At 57.7% G+C, this 13,415-nt stretch overlaps 1 protein-coding gene across 2 annotated transcripts; it reads left to right on the top strand.

Annotated features, from left to right (window-relative positions):
- Positions 1 to 844: 844 nt before the first annotated feature.
- Positions 845 to 13,102, top strand: ARRB1 (arrestin beta 1). 2 transcript variants are annotated; one of them, XM_066208922.1, is made up of 16 exons: positions 847 to 1,299; positions 6,407 to 6,437; positions 7,033 to 7,093; positions 7,579 to 7,623; positions 7,996 to 8,192; positions 8,780 to 8,839; positions 8,961 to 9,028; positions 9,441 to 9,576; positions 9,656 to 9,740; positions 9,836 to 9,908; positions 10,245 to 10,382; positions 10,577 to 10,660; positions 10,857 to 10,880; positions 11,723 to 11,793; positions 12,168 to 12,219; positions 12,848 to 13,102. In XM_066208922.1, exons 1-16 carry the CDS (start codon positions 1,280 to 1,282, stop codon positions 12,957 to 12,959), a joined length of 1,257 nt encoding a protein of 418 aa, XP_066065019.1. In that variant the 5' UTR covers positions 847 to 1,279; the 3' UTR covers positions 12,960 to 13,102. The 2 variants fall into 2 exon arrangements, with proteins under 2 accessions (XP_066065026.1, XP_066065019.1); XM_066208929.1 differs by lacking the exon at positions 10,857 to 10,880 and having other exon boundaries at positions 845 to 1,299.
- Positions 13,103 to 13,415: the final 313 nt, after the last annotated feature.

Genomic DNA, 13,415 nt, shown 5'->3' with positions numbered 1-13,415 from the left:
CACCACTTGTCCATTCTCCGTCCCCTCCATCCGCCCCACGGTGGCCGCGGGGGCGGCATATGGAGGGGATGCTCCAGCTGGGGATTGACGTACCACTGGAATCTCCTGAAGCCCGTTCCCCATGGGCTGCTCTGCGACAGAAGGCGGGCGGGAGGGGACGCAGCCAATGGGGAGGCCGGGGGGGAGGACGGACGTGTTCCTCCAGGGAAGGCGGATTCCGTTGGAGGAGCGGAGTGTGGAGTGTGCGCAAGTTGTGTGTTGTGTGCGCACACGTGTGTATGTGTGTGTGCGTGCACATGGGGGGGTGTGCGCACGTGTGTGTGCGTGTGCATATTCTGTGTTGTGTGTATGTGTGTGCATGTGTGTTTGTGCACGTAGACGCATGCGCACACGTCTGTGCATGCATGTATGTGCACGTGTATGTGCACATCTGTGTGTGCATGTGTGAGTTCACGTGTGTGGGCATGGCGGTTGTATGCAGATGTGGGTGCATGTATGTGCAAGTTATGCCTCTGTGTTCAGGGACGCCTCTCCTTTGTATTCACACTCGTGTGTCTGTGTCCACATACATATCTCTGTTCACAAACGTGTCTCCGGTGACACGCAGATCTTTGTTCACACACACGTGTCTCGGTGTGGTCACACACGTGTCTCTGTATGGTCACATAAGGGATTCCCCCCGCCCCTGTATGTCCACGTGCAGCCGCTGGGGGGCGCTCCGAGCCGTGCGCATGCCCCCACCGCTGTGTGTGTGTGCGTGCGTGTCCGCGTGCGCACTGCCCCACACTCTCCTACCCCCTCACCGTCTTCCCACCCACCTCGTGTCAGCCCCGTGCCCCCCCGCCCCGTATCCTCTCCCCGTGTCTTCCCCCGGCCCGTGCGCGCCGCCGCCCCCGGCTCCGGGACCGCGCCGCTCAGGGGCGGGCGGAGGCGGCGGCGGCGGCAGCAGCAGCGTCCGCACTGGAACCGGGACGGGCCGAGTCCTGCCGAGCGCTTCCGAGCGGTTCCGAGCGACTCCGAGCGAGTCCGAGCAGTTCCGAACCTGCCCGAGCGGTTCCGAGCGGCCCCGAACCGGCCGGCGTGGCGTCCGCCCGGGCCCAGCCGAGCGGTTCCGAGTGTTTCCGAGTCTGCTCGAGCGTTTCGAGCGGTTCCGAGCGGGCCGGAGCAGGGCCGCACCGGGCCCCGCGCCCGCCCCGCCGCCGCTCCCTCCACCATCCAACCAGTAATTTTCCAAGCCCAGCCGGCGCTTCCCGGCTGAGCCCGCAGGATCGGCGGGGCCATGGGAGACAAAGGCACGCGGTGAGTGAGGACCGGGACAGAGCGGAGCATCCCGGGGGGCATGCCTGGGCATGGCGGGGGAAAGGTGGGACAGGCGCTGCCCGTGCAGTGCATTGGAGCTGGGGATCCCCCGGGGTGGCCGCGCTGCTGGGATATGGTGCCCCCCGAGGGGTAGTGAGGACCCGGAGACTGGGAGTGGTTAGGGGGATGTTTGGGGAGCCCCGCCTTGGGTCCGTGGAGTTATCGGGGGCGTCATTGCTCCCTCCCCATCAGATTTGGAACCTGGATGGATTTGGGATGGAGGAGGCTGTTGTCATCCCAGTGACGCCAAGGGAACCAGGCCTTGATGTCACTCCCAGCGTGTGGCATAGCTGGGGATGTCGGGGAGCACGTGCCAACCCTGGAGCGCGGGGACACGAGGGCGTGCGATGCCTTCATCCCATGGGAATGCTGCCATGGGGATGCTGCCTTTTGAGGGCCCCTGTGCAGAGGTGGATGGGGACTTCCCTGTGCTCCCCAGGCAGACCATGGCAGGACCCGCTGGGCTGCACATCCTGCAGGGGATTGTTGGGGTTTGAGGGAGAGCCTGATGACCCCTGCCAGTCCCTTGCAGGGAGGCCTGGGGGATCCCCAGTGACATCGGCTCACTGGCTGGCTCTGGCAGAATGGTCACGGAGTTGACACTCCCATTCTTCACCCCAGTCCCTTTCTCTCCCCTTGGCCATTAATCATGGAGAACCAGAGATTTCAGGGTGCTCCTGTTCACCCCTCAACACCATTGCTCTCCCTTTGCTCACCCCCATGTCCTCTTGGCATCAGGATCAGGGGGCTTCCGTGCAGCCTCTGCCCCCCCGCCCCCATGGCCATGACAAGAGAGAAGGATGATGGGGTCTGGCCATGCCTGGGCAGAACCTTCCAGTAACATTGCAGTGTTTTGGGACAGCAGGATGGAAGTTGTGGGTTCCTGTTGAACTCATCCAGCATTTTGGGAAGCGGCTGTTGCTGCTGCTATCCTGCTGGGTGTTGGCACCCCAGCCGTGGCTGACAGTATCCTCTTCCTCCTTGCTCAGTATCCTGAATTACTGAGAATTCATGTTGACTCCTGGAGCAGGTGGACAGCCCCACAGATCAGGGGGCTGGAGCACCCACTGGGTTCCCCCAACATCTGGGTGCAAACCCCGGGATGCAGCTGGTTTGGCCTCCAGGGTTTTTCGGGTGCCATGGGGAGTTTGTTGAGCAGCATTCCCATCAGCAGGTGTGCCAGCAGGAGAGACATGAGCTGATCTCTTTGCCTATGCAGCGTATACAGAGGGAGCCGGGGCGGGGGGGGGGGGGGGGGGCGGGGATGGGAAAGGAAGAATTAGGCTGATAAATCCCTCTTCCTCTCCAGTTTAGACCTCCAAACTCAAATCCACTGGGTTTGATGAGGAGGTTCAGCTGTGGGAACTGATTTACAATCTGATTCCGCAAAAGCCCATTTCTTCTGATTCCTGCTGTGGCACCCCACTTTTCTTGGGAGTCACCAAGCCCTGCAGTGGGAAGAGCTGGAGGAAACAACTGAGTTGGTAGCTGTTGGCATCATTGATCACCTTTCCCTGCTCTTCCCACTCAGCACCCAGCCAGGACAGCTGCAACCCCACACAGGATGCCCAGCTACTGGAATTCCTGGCTGCTGGGATTCCTAGCCTGTTGCTTGAGGGCGGTTTCCTGGTGGCTGAGAAGTGCTGCACTGGTTATGGTACACCAGGGCCCACCTTGGATGGCGTTAAGCACCCCTTGCACCTTTCCTCTGGCCCCACAGTCCCATCCAGCCCCTCTGTAGCATTCCACCATAGCGTCTTTCTGCCAGGGGGCTGATGAAGTCACCTGCCACCAGACCTGCTGCTCAGTCCCTCTGCCATCCCATCTATCCCCATGGATGAAACCATAGGATCTAGGAGCAGGACAGGGGTCTCCACTGAGAAGAGAAAGCGCCCTAGACGGTGGCCTGGGATGAGAGACTCCTGCTTCCTGGATGTTGTTTGGAGAGGAAACTGGTAATAACAGCAGGATCCAGACACATCCTGGATCACACAGCTGAGGCGTTTCCTCACCAAGGAAGCTGGTGGAGCTCTGACCCAGCTGGGGGATGCTGCTGAGTGTGGCAGGGGATAGATGAATGGGTACAGCAGGGATGCAAAATGCAGCACTGGGCCTGTGGGATGCTCTTGCTTTGGGATTGGCTGGCATGGTTCTCCAGGCTCATCCTGGCACAGCTGGCACCGAGCTTCTGGCCGCCACCATGGGGTTGTGCTGGTGGGTATGATGTGGTTGCTGGTGGTTCCATTATCCCCGGAGGTCCTTCTAACGTGGCTCTAGCTAATTAGATCTGCCAGCCAACCTTGTTAATGTGAGAGCTGGCAAAACCCCTGAATTCTCCACCCTGGGTTCAAAGGCAATCAGTGGTGTTGCCATCACATCCCGTTCCAATGCCCAGGGGAATCAAATCCTCATAAATCTTCCTAACCAAGATCCAACGGACCCCACTCAATTATTGGCCACCCAAAAAAGCCATCATTAGCCCTGGCTGGGTGCCTAACAAGCTCATTAAGGGATGGGATCCATGGCAGGGAGAGGGCAGGAGACAGAGGGATCTGGCTGTGTGGCAGCATGACAGGCTCAGGGGGCACTGGGACTGCCAGCCCACAGTGTGAGGCCCCAAGCCCCTGATGGGCAGCGGTGGAGGCCACTTCCTGCCTCGTGTCTCCAGTGTTTCAACACCAGGAAGGGCTGGAGGGGGAGGGAAGGCTTCACACTTCCTCCTTTCCTCCCTCTAGATCCGGTGGTGGGTGAGGGTCACTCCACTGGCAGCAACAGGCCAGCGTGTCCCGATGTGTCCCTTCCCTTCTCCCACTAGCGCTTCAGGGGAGATGTGAGCTCCTGAACCCATGGTGTGGGGCCAGGCAACGCTGCTGCACCCACAAGATGAGGGCGCCACATGTTCATGTACCCACGGTGTGGAGCCAGCCTGGGCTCCTGCAAACACAATGTAGAGCTGTGTGGGTCTCACATTCTGTGGAGCTTCTGCACCCATAACATGGGGCTTCTACACCTGCAGTGTGTGGCTGGGCAGGTCTCAGGCTCTGTGGGGCTCCTGTTCCGGTGTGGGGCCAGCACGAGTGTGTGCCAGGCAGAGTGGTGGGGAATGGCTTCCCACAGCGCCTGCTGATCTCACTTGCACTGGCTTCATTAGCAGCTCTGTTAGTGTCTCAAGGGCTGGGTGGGAGCATCACCTGTGTCCCAGGGGTCTGCCAGTGACACCCACTGAGCCTCCAACCTTGGATGCCTTTTCTGGGGCTTCCCAGCACACCTCAGGTTGTGATCCAGCATGCTGGATGCTCTTTGGAGTCTCCCTTGAGAGCTGGTCTGTGGAGTGTGGGGTGACAAGGGGGTGACAGGCTGTCAGGGGATGCTCGTCATCTTGTTTTGAAGTAATGCCTCGTTCACTACCCATGAAAATCTTGCTGTTAGTTGCTCTGGGCTCTCAGGAGGATGCATTCATTGCCCCTCCGTCCCTGACTCTAGAGACTGATCCTCCCATGGCTTTCAAACCCCAAAAACTGAGGGGTGCTGATGCCCTTCCATGGCAATTTGAGGCCTTTATCTCCCCAAGTTATTTAATTGCAGCAGCATTCCCATTAATTCCATCTTTCCTTGTACCAGCACAGGATCACACCTTCACCAGCAAACCCTCATGACAAACATCCTACTGTGGAAGTGCTTTCCCATTTTGGCTGAGAAAAATCAATCTCCCAACCCCCACAGGGAAAAGCCATCCAGGAAGAGCCAGCAGGATGTTCCTGACATTCCCAGGGGCTTGGGAGAGCCAGAAGGATGTCCCCAATATTTTATGTGTCTGGCAGAGGGTTCCTGTGGTTTGTGTGGGAACAAGGGAACGAGGGCTCCCAGCCCCCACCTCCCTTACAGACTAGATCCTGCTTCCTGGGCAGAGCTTGGCCAGGCTGTTCTGGTCCCCATGGCTCTCAGGAGAGTGGGATGTGGAGACTTGGGCATGCAGGAGTGCAGGGACATGCATGTGCACGGATATGGAGGTGCAGGGACACGGGGAAATGAGGACAGAGGATTTCAGGGATATGGGAGTGAGGGGTGTGCCCAAACATCTGATTTATCTTACTCCATTGCTGGGGTGGTAGTCACCAAGCTAGCACCCACCAACTGCTGCCTTCCCTGCATGCTCCTTGGCTCAGTGTGAGCACCGGCAGGCACCAGGGTGGCTGAGGGTCCATCATGCAGTAGCAGCCTGGGACATTTTGGCAGAGCCAAACAACTACCCTGGGAAATTGTTTTTTTTCCAGCCATAAACCACTGCTAATCTTTCCGGGTGGTTTTAATGGAATTTAAAGACAAGGAGGGATTATCTGAGGAGAACCCGTTATGGGTGGCTTTGTGCCAGGGCAGACTCCGAAAAATCTGGCAGTGCCAGGCACCCTACCTGCCTTTGCCTGCTCTGTGCCTGCAGCAGACAGGCTGGGAATGCTCTGGCATTTCCCAGCAGTGGCTTGTTGGACCCACATCCTTTCTCCCATATCTCTGTGGGGTGTTCCAGAAGGATTTTGGGAATTGAGAGGGGTGTCTGGGGGCTAGTCCCATGGTTTGGAATGGGAATAAAAAGCCCTGGGGACAGGAGCACCTAGACTTTTCTTGCTTTTCCAGTGGCTTTGGGATGCATCCATGTGAGGCAATGGTGAGGTAGGTTCATCTCGTGGGATGATGCTCCCATCCTGTGTGCCTTGACCCCGTCATCCCACACTCTGGTCCCCAGGACCAGGTGGGTACTGGGGTGCTGCTGCCCTTCACAGTGGTCTCTGGGCACCATCCTCAGGCAAAGGGGTGGGCTGGGATCTTGACGCCTCCATTATCCAAAGCTGGGTCCTGGCAGTGGATGTTGAGGGTTGGATGCCCCTGACACCCAACGTGGACTGTGCCAGTGAATGCTTCTTCCCTAGGAACCCTTCCTGAAGGGGAGAGCTGGACAGCTCCATGGGCAGGGAGCCAGGACAGAGTGGGGAGTTCAGGAGTGGAGGGTACCCCTGCTCCAGCACTCACACCCCCCTTTGCTGTTTTGCAGGGTGTTTAAGAAAGCCAGTCCTAACGGGAAGGTAAGGGGGACATGGTGGGGGAAACCATGGGGTCACGGACATGGCTGGGAGTGGGGGATGGGCATGTCCCTGAACCCCAGATTCCACCCTGCACACTTCTGCCTGCCTCAGCATCCTGCCAGGGCAGCAGGAAGGGAAACTGAGGCACAGTAGGGTTGGGAGGGGCTTTCCCAAGGTCAGGGGTGAAGCAGAGAGGTTTTGGAGTGCTGGGTTGCAGGTGACCCTGCCTCTGAGGGTTTTGGGTTCGTTTGGCAGCAGGAGCTGATTCAGAAAACCTGCCTGCCCTGTGCCTCAGTTTCCCCATCAGGAGAAAGGCGAGAGGGTGACACTGGGGGGCTCATCCCTGCCCGACGGTGGTGTACAAACCCCTGGGGTCCCACCCAAGAGTTCCCAGATGCAAAGTGCCTCCAGCTCCTGGCACATCTGGAAAGGTTCCAGGCTTTGACTGTAATGGGGTGGGGTTGGCTTTTGGGTACCACAGGGACAGGGTGACACTGGGGATGATGAAGAATATGGACCCCAGTGGGTGGTGACAACATGGGGGACCCTGAGGGGTCTGCTCTGTGCATCCCTGACACCCTGTTCCCTCCTGCAGCTCACTGTCTACCTTGGGAAGAGAGATTTTGTGGACCACATCGACGTGGTGGACCCCGTGGGTATGTGATGGCAGGAAGGGGATCTCAGTTGCAGGGAGACACATTCCAGGATGGGCTGGGCTGTCTGGGAGGAAATATTTTGGGGAGCAGAAAATAGCTGATTTGGGATAATATTCATGTCCCACTGTGGCTTTGCATATGCCCTGGGTGTCGTAGGTGCAGACTGTCCCTGCTGGCAGCGTGTTCCCCCCAAGCCACAGCTGGCAGCTTGGAGGTGATGACTCTCTGTGTAAAGGGGGGGCATGTCCCCCATTAACTGTGCTGGTGTCCCCGCAAACCCTGCCTGTACATTCCCCTCTAACACTACCAGCATGTCCCCTGACCCTGACAGTGTGTGTCCCCCTGTCAGCAGTGTCCCCCCATCCCAGTGGCATGTCCCCTGACCCTGCCATCGTGTCCCCTAACCCTGCCATTGCATTCCCTGACATGCCAGTGTGTCCCCCCGGTCCCCATGAAGCATTTCTGACCCAGCTGTTCCATTGCAGATGGAGTAGTGCTGGTGGATCCTGAATACCTGAAGGAGAGAAAAGGTAATGTCTACCCCTGGGATGCCTGGGGCCACAGCAGTGGTACTGCCACAGGGTGATGCTAGCATCCCCATGCAGTCCTACGTAGCCATTGGTATCTCTGGGCCCTTTGGTGACATTTTTCCAGGCCCCTGTCCCCATGGCAGGTTCCCTGTCCTATGGAGAATGGGGGTGCTGTTGTGGGCATCCCAAGGTGCAGCTGGCTGCTGAATCCTCATATTCTCAACATGGCATGTCCTCAAGCCACCACTGTTTCCCAGTGCTGATGGGACTGGCATGGGCTGGGATGCCATTTTGCCTTAGTGCCCCCATGCCATGATGGTCCCCTCCATGACTCACACCCTGCTACCGACCTCCCCTTTTCACCCTCTCCAGTCTTTGTGACATTGACCTGCGCCTTCCGCTATGGCCGTGAGGACCTGGATGTTCTGGGGCTGACCTTCCGCAAGGACCTGTTTGTAGCCAACTCCCAGGCTTTTCCCCCAGTCCCGGAGGACAAAAAGCCCCTGACACGGCTGCAGGAGCGGCTCATCAAGAAGCTGGGCGAGCATGCCTACCCCTTCACCTTTGAGGTAGGGTGGCAGTGGGTGCTCTGTGGTGCTTGAAGGGACAGAGTGCTGCGACAGGATCATCAGGGTCCCATCTGGCCCGGTGGAGTCGTGGTTGGGGGTGAGTTGCTGCTATCTGTGATCAAGATGCAGCTTTTGGTGGTGGATCTTCAAACTTGTGAGCAGAAAGCAGCCACCAGTAGGGAAACTGCCAGTCTGTGCCAGCACTGGGGGACACTGGGGATCCATGCCAGCACTGGACAGCTCTGGCAGGGAATTGGGTGTGGGTAGACCCCCTGCTTCATGCACCTGCTCCTCCAATTTCCCCAGCACAGCTTTGGCAATGGTGGCCACTCCCTCTGCAGCTCTGTGACATTTTACGATGCTCAGTCCTATGGCCTCAAAAATGGTCCTGACACCCTGATTTCTCAAAATCCCCCTGATTAATTAAAACCCTCTAAAATAATTTATTTTTGTAACACTTTGGGATTTGGGAAATGCAACAGTAAAATAAGGAATTTTTTCCTGGATTTCCTTCTTTCCATTGTGGATAGGAAAGGGAAGTACTGGTAGCCCCCAAAAAAGCTCCCCTTTCCCTCTTTCCCTTCCAGATCCCCCCCAACTTGCCTTGCTCTGTCACGCTGCAGCCAGGCCCAGAGGACACGGGGAAGGTAAGGTCCCCCCATGTTCCCATGCCACTAGGTTGTGGCGAGTGGCCACTGCTGGGGTCACCTCCTTAGGGAATGCAAAGGGGTTTCCCTGCCTCCTTCTCCCCCCCTTCCTCATTTTCAGGCCTGTGGGGTGGACTACGAGGTCAAAGCTTTCTGTGCCGAGAACCTGGAGGAGAAGATCCACAAGAGGTAAGCAGAGAGGATCCAGCCGCCCTGAATGGGAGCAGCATCCTCCTGGTGCTGGCAGCAGGAAAGGGGCACCACAGTTTTTTACCCACCTTGGGTGAGATGTTTTCCAGGATGGGATAGAGTTGTCTTCCAGGATGGGGCTTGGATGGAGGTATTCTCCAGGGTAGGGATGGGTCAAAGAACATCTTGGGGCTGGGATATCCACCACTGTGCAAGGAGCCACTTGCTGTGGGCAACCTGGCCTGGCCATGGGGCTTTCCCCTTGTAGCTCTGGTGAGCATCCAGACAAGACCTTCCATGGCCTCTTTCTGATGCAGCAGACCAGAATAAAAGAGGGATTTGACCCAGAATGGACCAAGAAAGAGGGTAGCCTGTGGGCAGCCTGAGTTCTCCTCTTGCTGTCTTCCCCCAGGAACTCAGTGCGCCTGGTGATCCGTAAGGTCCAGTATGCACCGGAGAGACCTGGCCCCCAGCCCATGGCAGAGACCACGCGGCAGTTCCTCATGTCAGACAAGCCACTGCACCTTGAGGCATCCCTGGACAAGGAGGTTGGCAAGGACCAGGGAGTGTACACTGGTGGGGTAACCCTGAGGATCTCACCATCCTCTCTGCTCTGCTCCCCTACAGATCTACTACCACGGGGAGCCTATCAGTGTCAATGTGCATGTCACCAACAACACCAACAAGACCGTGAAGAAAATCAAGATCTCAGGTGAGGAGTAGGGCTGTGTCCCCCACCCCACTGGTGCTCCTGTCCCCATTGCCATGGGGGCCTACCCTGATTCCCATCACTGTGTCTCGCCCCAGTGCGCCAGTATGCCGACATCTGCCTCTTCAACACTGCCCAGTACAAGTGCCCGGTGGCTGTGGAGGATGCTGAGTGAGTACTGGCTCCTTGGGGACATCATGAGGAGCCCTGAGGAGCCCTGGAGACCTCAGGGGGTTCTTGGAGGAACTTTGGAGGTCTCCTGCCCCAGTGCAGCCCCACTGGGATGTTGCACTTGGCAAGTAGGGACCAGTGGGAGGAACAGGGACCTTTTTTCTGATGGCATCTTGGGGATGTCACCCTCTGCATCCTCCAGGAAGATGTTCATCAGGCTGGGGCAGGGATGGGAATTTGTGGAGAAGTTCACCAGGCTAAGACGGAGATGTCTGGGGTGACCTGTGGGAGCCGTGGGTGGCCGGGGCTCTGGCTGATGGTGGCTATCATCTCCAGTGACATGGTGGCCCCGAGCTCAACGTTCTGCAAAGTCTACACCCTGACCCCCTTCCTTGCCAACAACCGGGAGAAGCGGGGGCTGGCGCTGGATGGGAAGCTCAAGCATGAGGACACCAACCTCGCCTCCAGCACACTGTGAGCCCCTCTTTCCCCAGGGCTTCTGTCTCCCCTGCAGCATGGGGGCAGGACCTGGCCCTGGTGGGCATCCAGCCCCTGCTCCAGGGGTGATGCTTGGGGTGGAGGAGATCCCATGGGGGGACCTTCAGGAGGACAGGGGGCTGGTCCCCATGGCCGTTCCCTCACTGATGCCCACCTGCCCCTTCCTCCAGGTTAAGAGATGGGGCCAACAAAGAGATCCTGGGCATCATTGTCTCCTACAAGGTGAAGGTGAAGCTGGTGGTGTCACGAGGAGGGTGAGTGTTGGGCACCCACCCACCGTGCTGGACCTCCTCTCTAACCTTGGGACTGGTCTGTGCTGCAGGTGGAGCCCCATCATCCTTAAAGCTCCCCTGGGACTAAGCAGCATGGGTGGGACAAAAGATGTGTGGGGGTTGTGTGTCCTTAGGAGGGGACAGTAACTAATGTGTTGTATCCTTTGACTCATGCCAGCCTGCTGGGAGACCTCGCCTCCAGGTAACACCCCACTCCCCCCAGTGTCCCCCAATCCTCACTGCAGCCCTCCACCCCACAGCCCCTGAGGGTGCTGCCTGATCCCATGCCTGTCCTTGGGATTCCACTGTGTTGGGGATGCTGTCTCATCTAAAGCAAGAAGCCTGGCAGAGGTGGGGCTGGGGTGGTGAAGCTGGGAATGCTGGCAGGGTTTGAATCGTGCGTCCTCCTACTTGTACTGGAGTGAGAGGCCTGTGGGTGTTGCTGGGGAGAGTGAGCGGGACACAGAGGTGGCTTCGTAGGCCTGAGCATCTCTGGATGTGGGGAGGCAAGTCTGGGGCTTCCCAGGTCTTCATCCTCACATCACTTCCCTCCCACAGGGTCCTACGGGGACCACAGGACTACTTGTCCTCTTTTGGGATGCTTCATCTGAGCTCTGTCCTACCTGCCCCTGGGGCAGCTTGGGGCTGTCACACCCTGATGTCACTGTGCCCATGGAGCACTGGGAAAACTTGGTGCACCTCCTGACATTCCCATGGCTCTGCTAGCTGGAGCCTAAGCCCAAGGAATTTGGATCCCCCCCATAGCTGCTGAAGACAGATTTTTGCCATGCTGATCTCCCTCCTGTTGCCCCTCTACTTTCTAGGGGACCTGTGCTGATCCCCCACCGTGGGGTCCAAGCTCAGCCAAGAGGCATGAGAGCTGCTGAGCAGCTCCATGGAGGATAACATAGGGGTTTGCCCATCTCTCTGGTCTCTCCAGCAGCTGTAATGGGGGGGTGCTGTTCTGCTCCCCCTCCGCAAACCTGCCTCACTCTGCATGTAAAGTGCAGGCAGGCCCGTGCTTTACCTTGTTGTCTCTTGCAGTGATGTTGCAGTGGAGCTGCCCTTCACGCTGATGCATCCCAAACCCAGGGAGGAACCAGTGCACCGGGACAGTGAGTGTCTGTCCCTGGGTTACAGGGCCAGCATCCCTGGGGGTGGGTGGGGGGCAAAGGGGGCCAGTGAGGCTGTGTGAGGGAGATTCTTGGCTCCTGTTGACCCTGTTCACAGGACCTCAGTGTTAAAATCATGGGGGTGCTCCTATCACCCCAGTGCAGCCAAACTCCAGAGGGGCTGCATCCACACACTGGAAGAGTGGTGACGACCCTAGGGGAATCTCAGCCACCCCAGTGGGATGGCAGTAATGACAGCAGGGGGGTCTCAGCGACTCTGGTAGGAGGGCAGAGGTGATCCTGGGGAAGGTGTCACCCGCCTTGGTGGGACGGCAGTCACAACCCTGTGACTAATCCTGTGTCATCCCTTTGTTCAGTTCCAGAGAATGAAGCGCCCATAGATACAAATCTGATAGAGCTCGATACAAAGTAAGAGACTAAAATACTCCCCTCCCCCAATTCCCACATTTCCTGTGGGAATGTGAAACATGGCTGTTGCATAGCACCCCCCCAATCCTCTAACACCTGCTGTGCCATGGGATTGACACGCGTGATTAACCCCACGCATGTCACCTGTAGTGCATGACACATGCTGTTCCCCTCTCTCTTCTCTCCTCCTTCGCCCTTCCCTGCATGGCTTTCCAAAAAACAGGAGAAACTGCAGTAAGAGGCCGCTGGGATCGTGTTGGGGGTGTGGGAGGTTGATATGTTGATATATCCCTGGGCTGGTGATATGTTTGGGAGGTTTTAGGGTACTTTACCCACCCAGCTACTCCCTGGCGGTCTGCGGATCCCCCAGAGTGGGGCAAATGCCAATGGCCCTGGTAAAGCTGCACCTGCTGGACAGCTTGCGGGCTCTTTTTTGGATGCATTGGGCAAAGATTAATAAGGCTTTGAAAACCGAGGCTGTTTGCTAGGGATGGGGGGTTTTGGGGTCCCCTGAGCTGCTGTAGCATCGTGGCGGTTGAGCTCACTGGGCAAGCTGGGACAGCTTAGCAGGGCAGGGTGTATTCCACCTTGCACCCCACCTAAACCCTCTCCCTTATGTCCCCACTAGCGATGATGACATTGTGTTTGAAGACTTCGCCCGCCAGCGACTGAAAGGCATGAAGGATGACAAGGAAGATGAGGAGGAGCGGACGAATTCCCCACAGCTCAACGACAGATAAGCGAGCCCCCCTGCTCGCCACCCTGCCCCAGGGACACCCCCTACATTAGGCTGCTTCTCTTTTCTATAATTAATTAATTTTGTTTTCTACCTGTACTGGGAGCCTACAGATCGCCTGATGGCCACAGGACCTATAACCGTCCAGCTGTGCCGTGTTGTCTCTTCATCCAGCTGCCAGAGCTGCTGTTTCCCGTGCAGGGCACGGCCAGGGGGGTGCTGGTGGCAGTGGGACTCACTATAACCCCGTCCCTGTCCAGCCTCCTGCCACTTACCAGAGCCCTTGCATATGAGCTGCCTCTTTTATGAGTTTTATATAAATCCAGTCTCAACACCAGTTTGCTACAGGGAGGGGGGTTGCAGGAGAATGGGGGCGGTGGGGTGGGGTGCTTTTTTTAGGCAGCCTTCTCATGGAAAAAGGCACCAGTGCACCTTGGTGTGCCCTCCTTTCACCCATGGC

This window comes from Chamaea fasciata, unplaced genomic scaffold, assembly GCF_029207755.1.
Source record: "Chamaea fasciata isolate MVZ Bird 193981 ecotype frontalis unplaced genomic scaffold, bChaFas1.0.hap1 SCAF_2, whole genome shotgun sequence".
Taxonomy (NCBI): Eukaryota; Metazoa; Chordata; class Aves; order Passeriformes; family Sylviidae; genus Chamaea; species Chamaea fasciata.
Note: the sequence above shows the minus strand (reverse complement) of the source record. Positions and strands in the feature narration are given on the sequence as shown.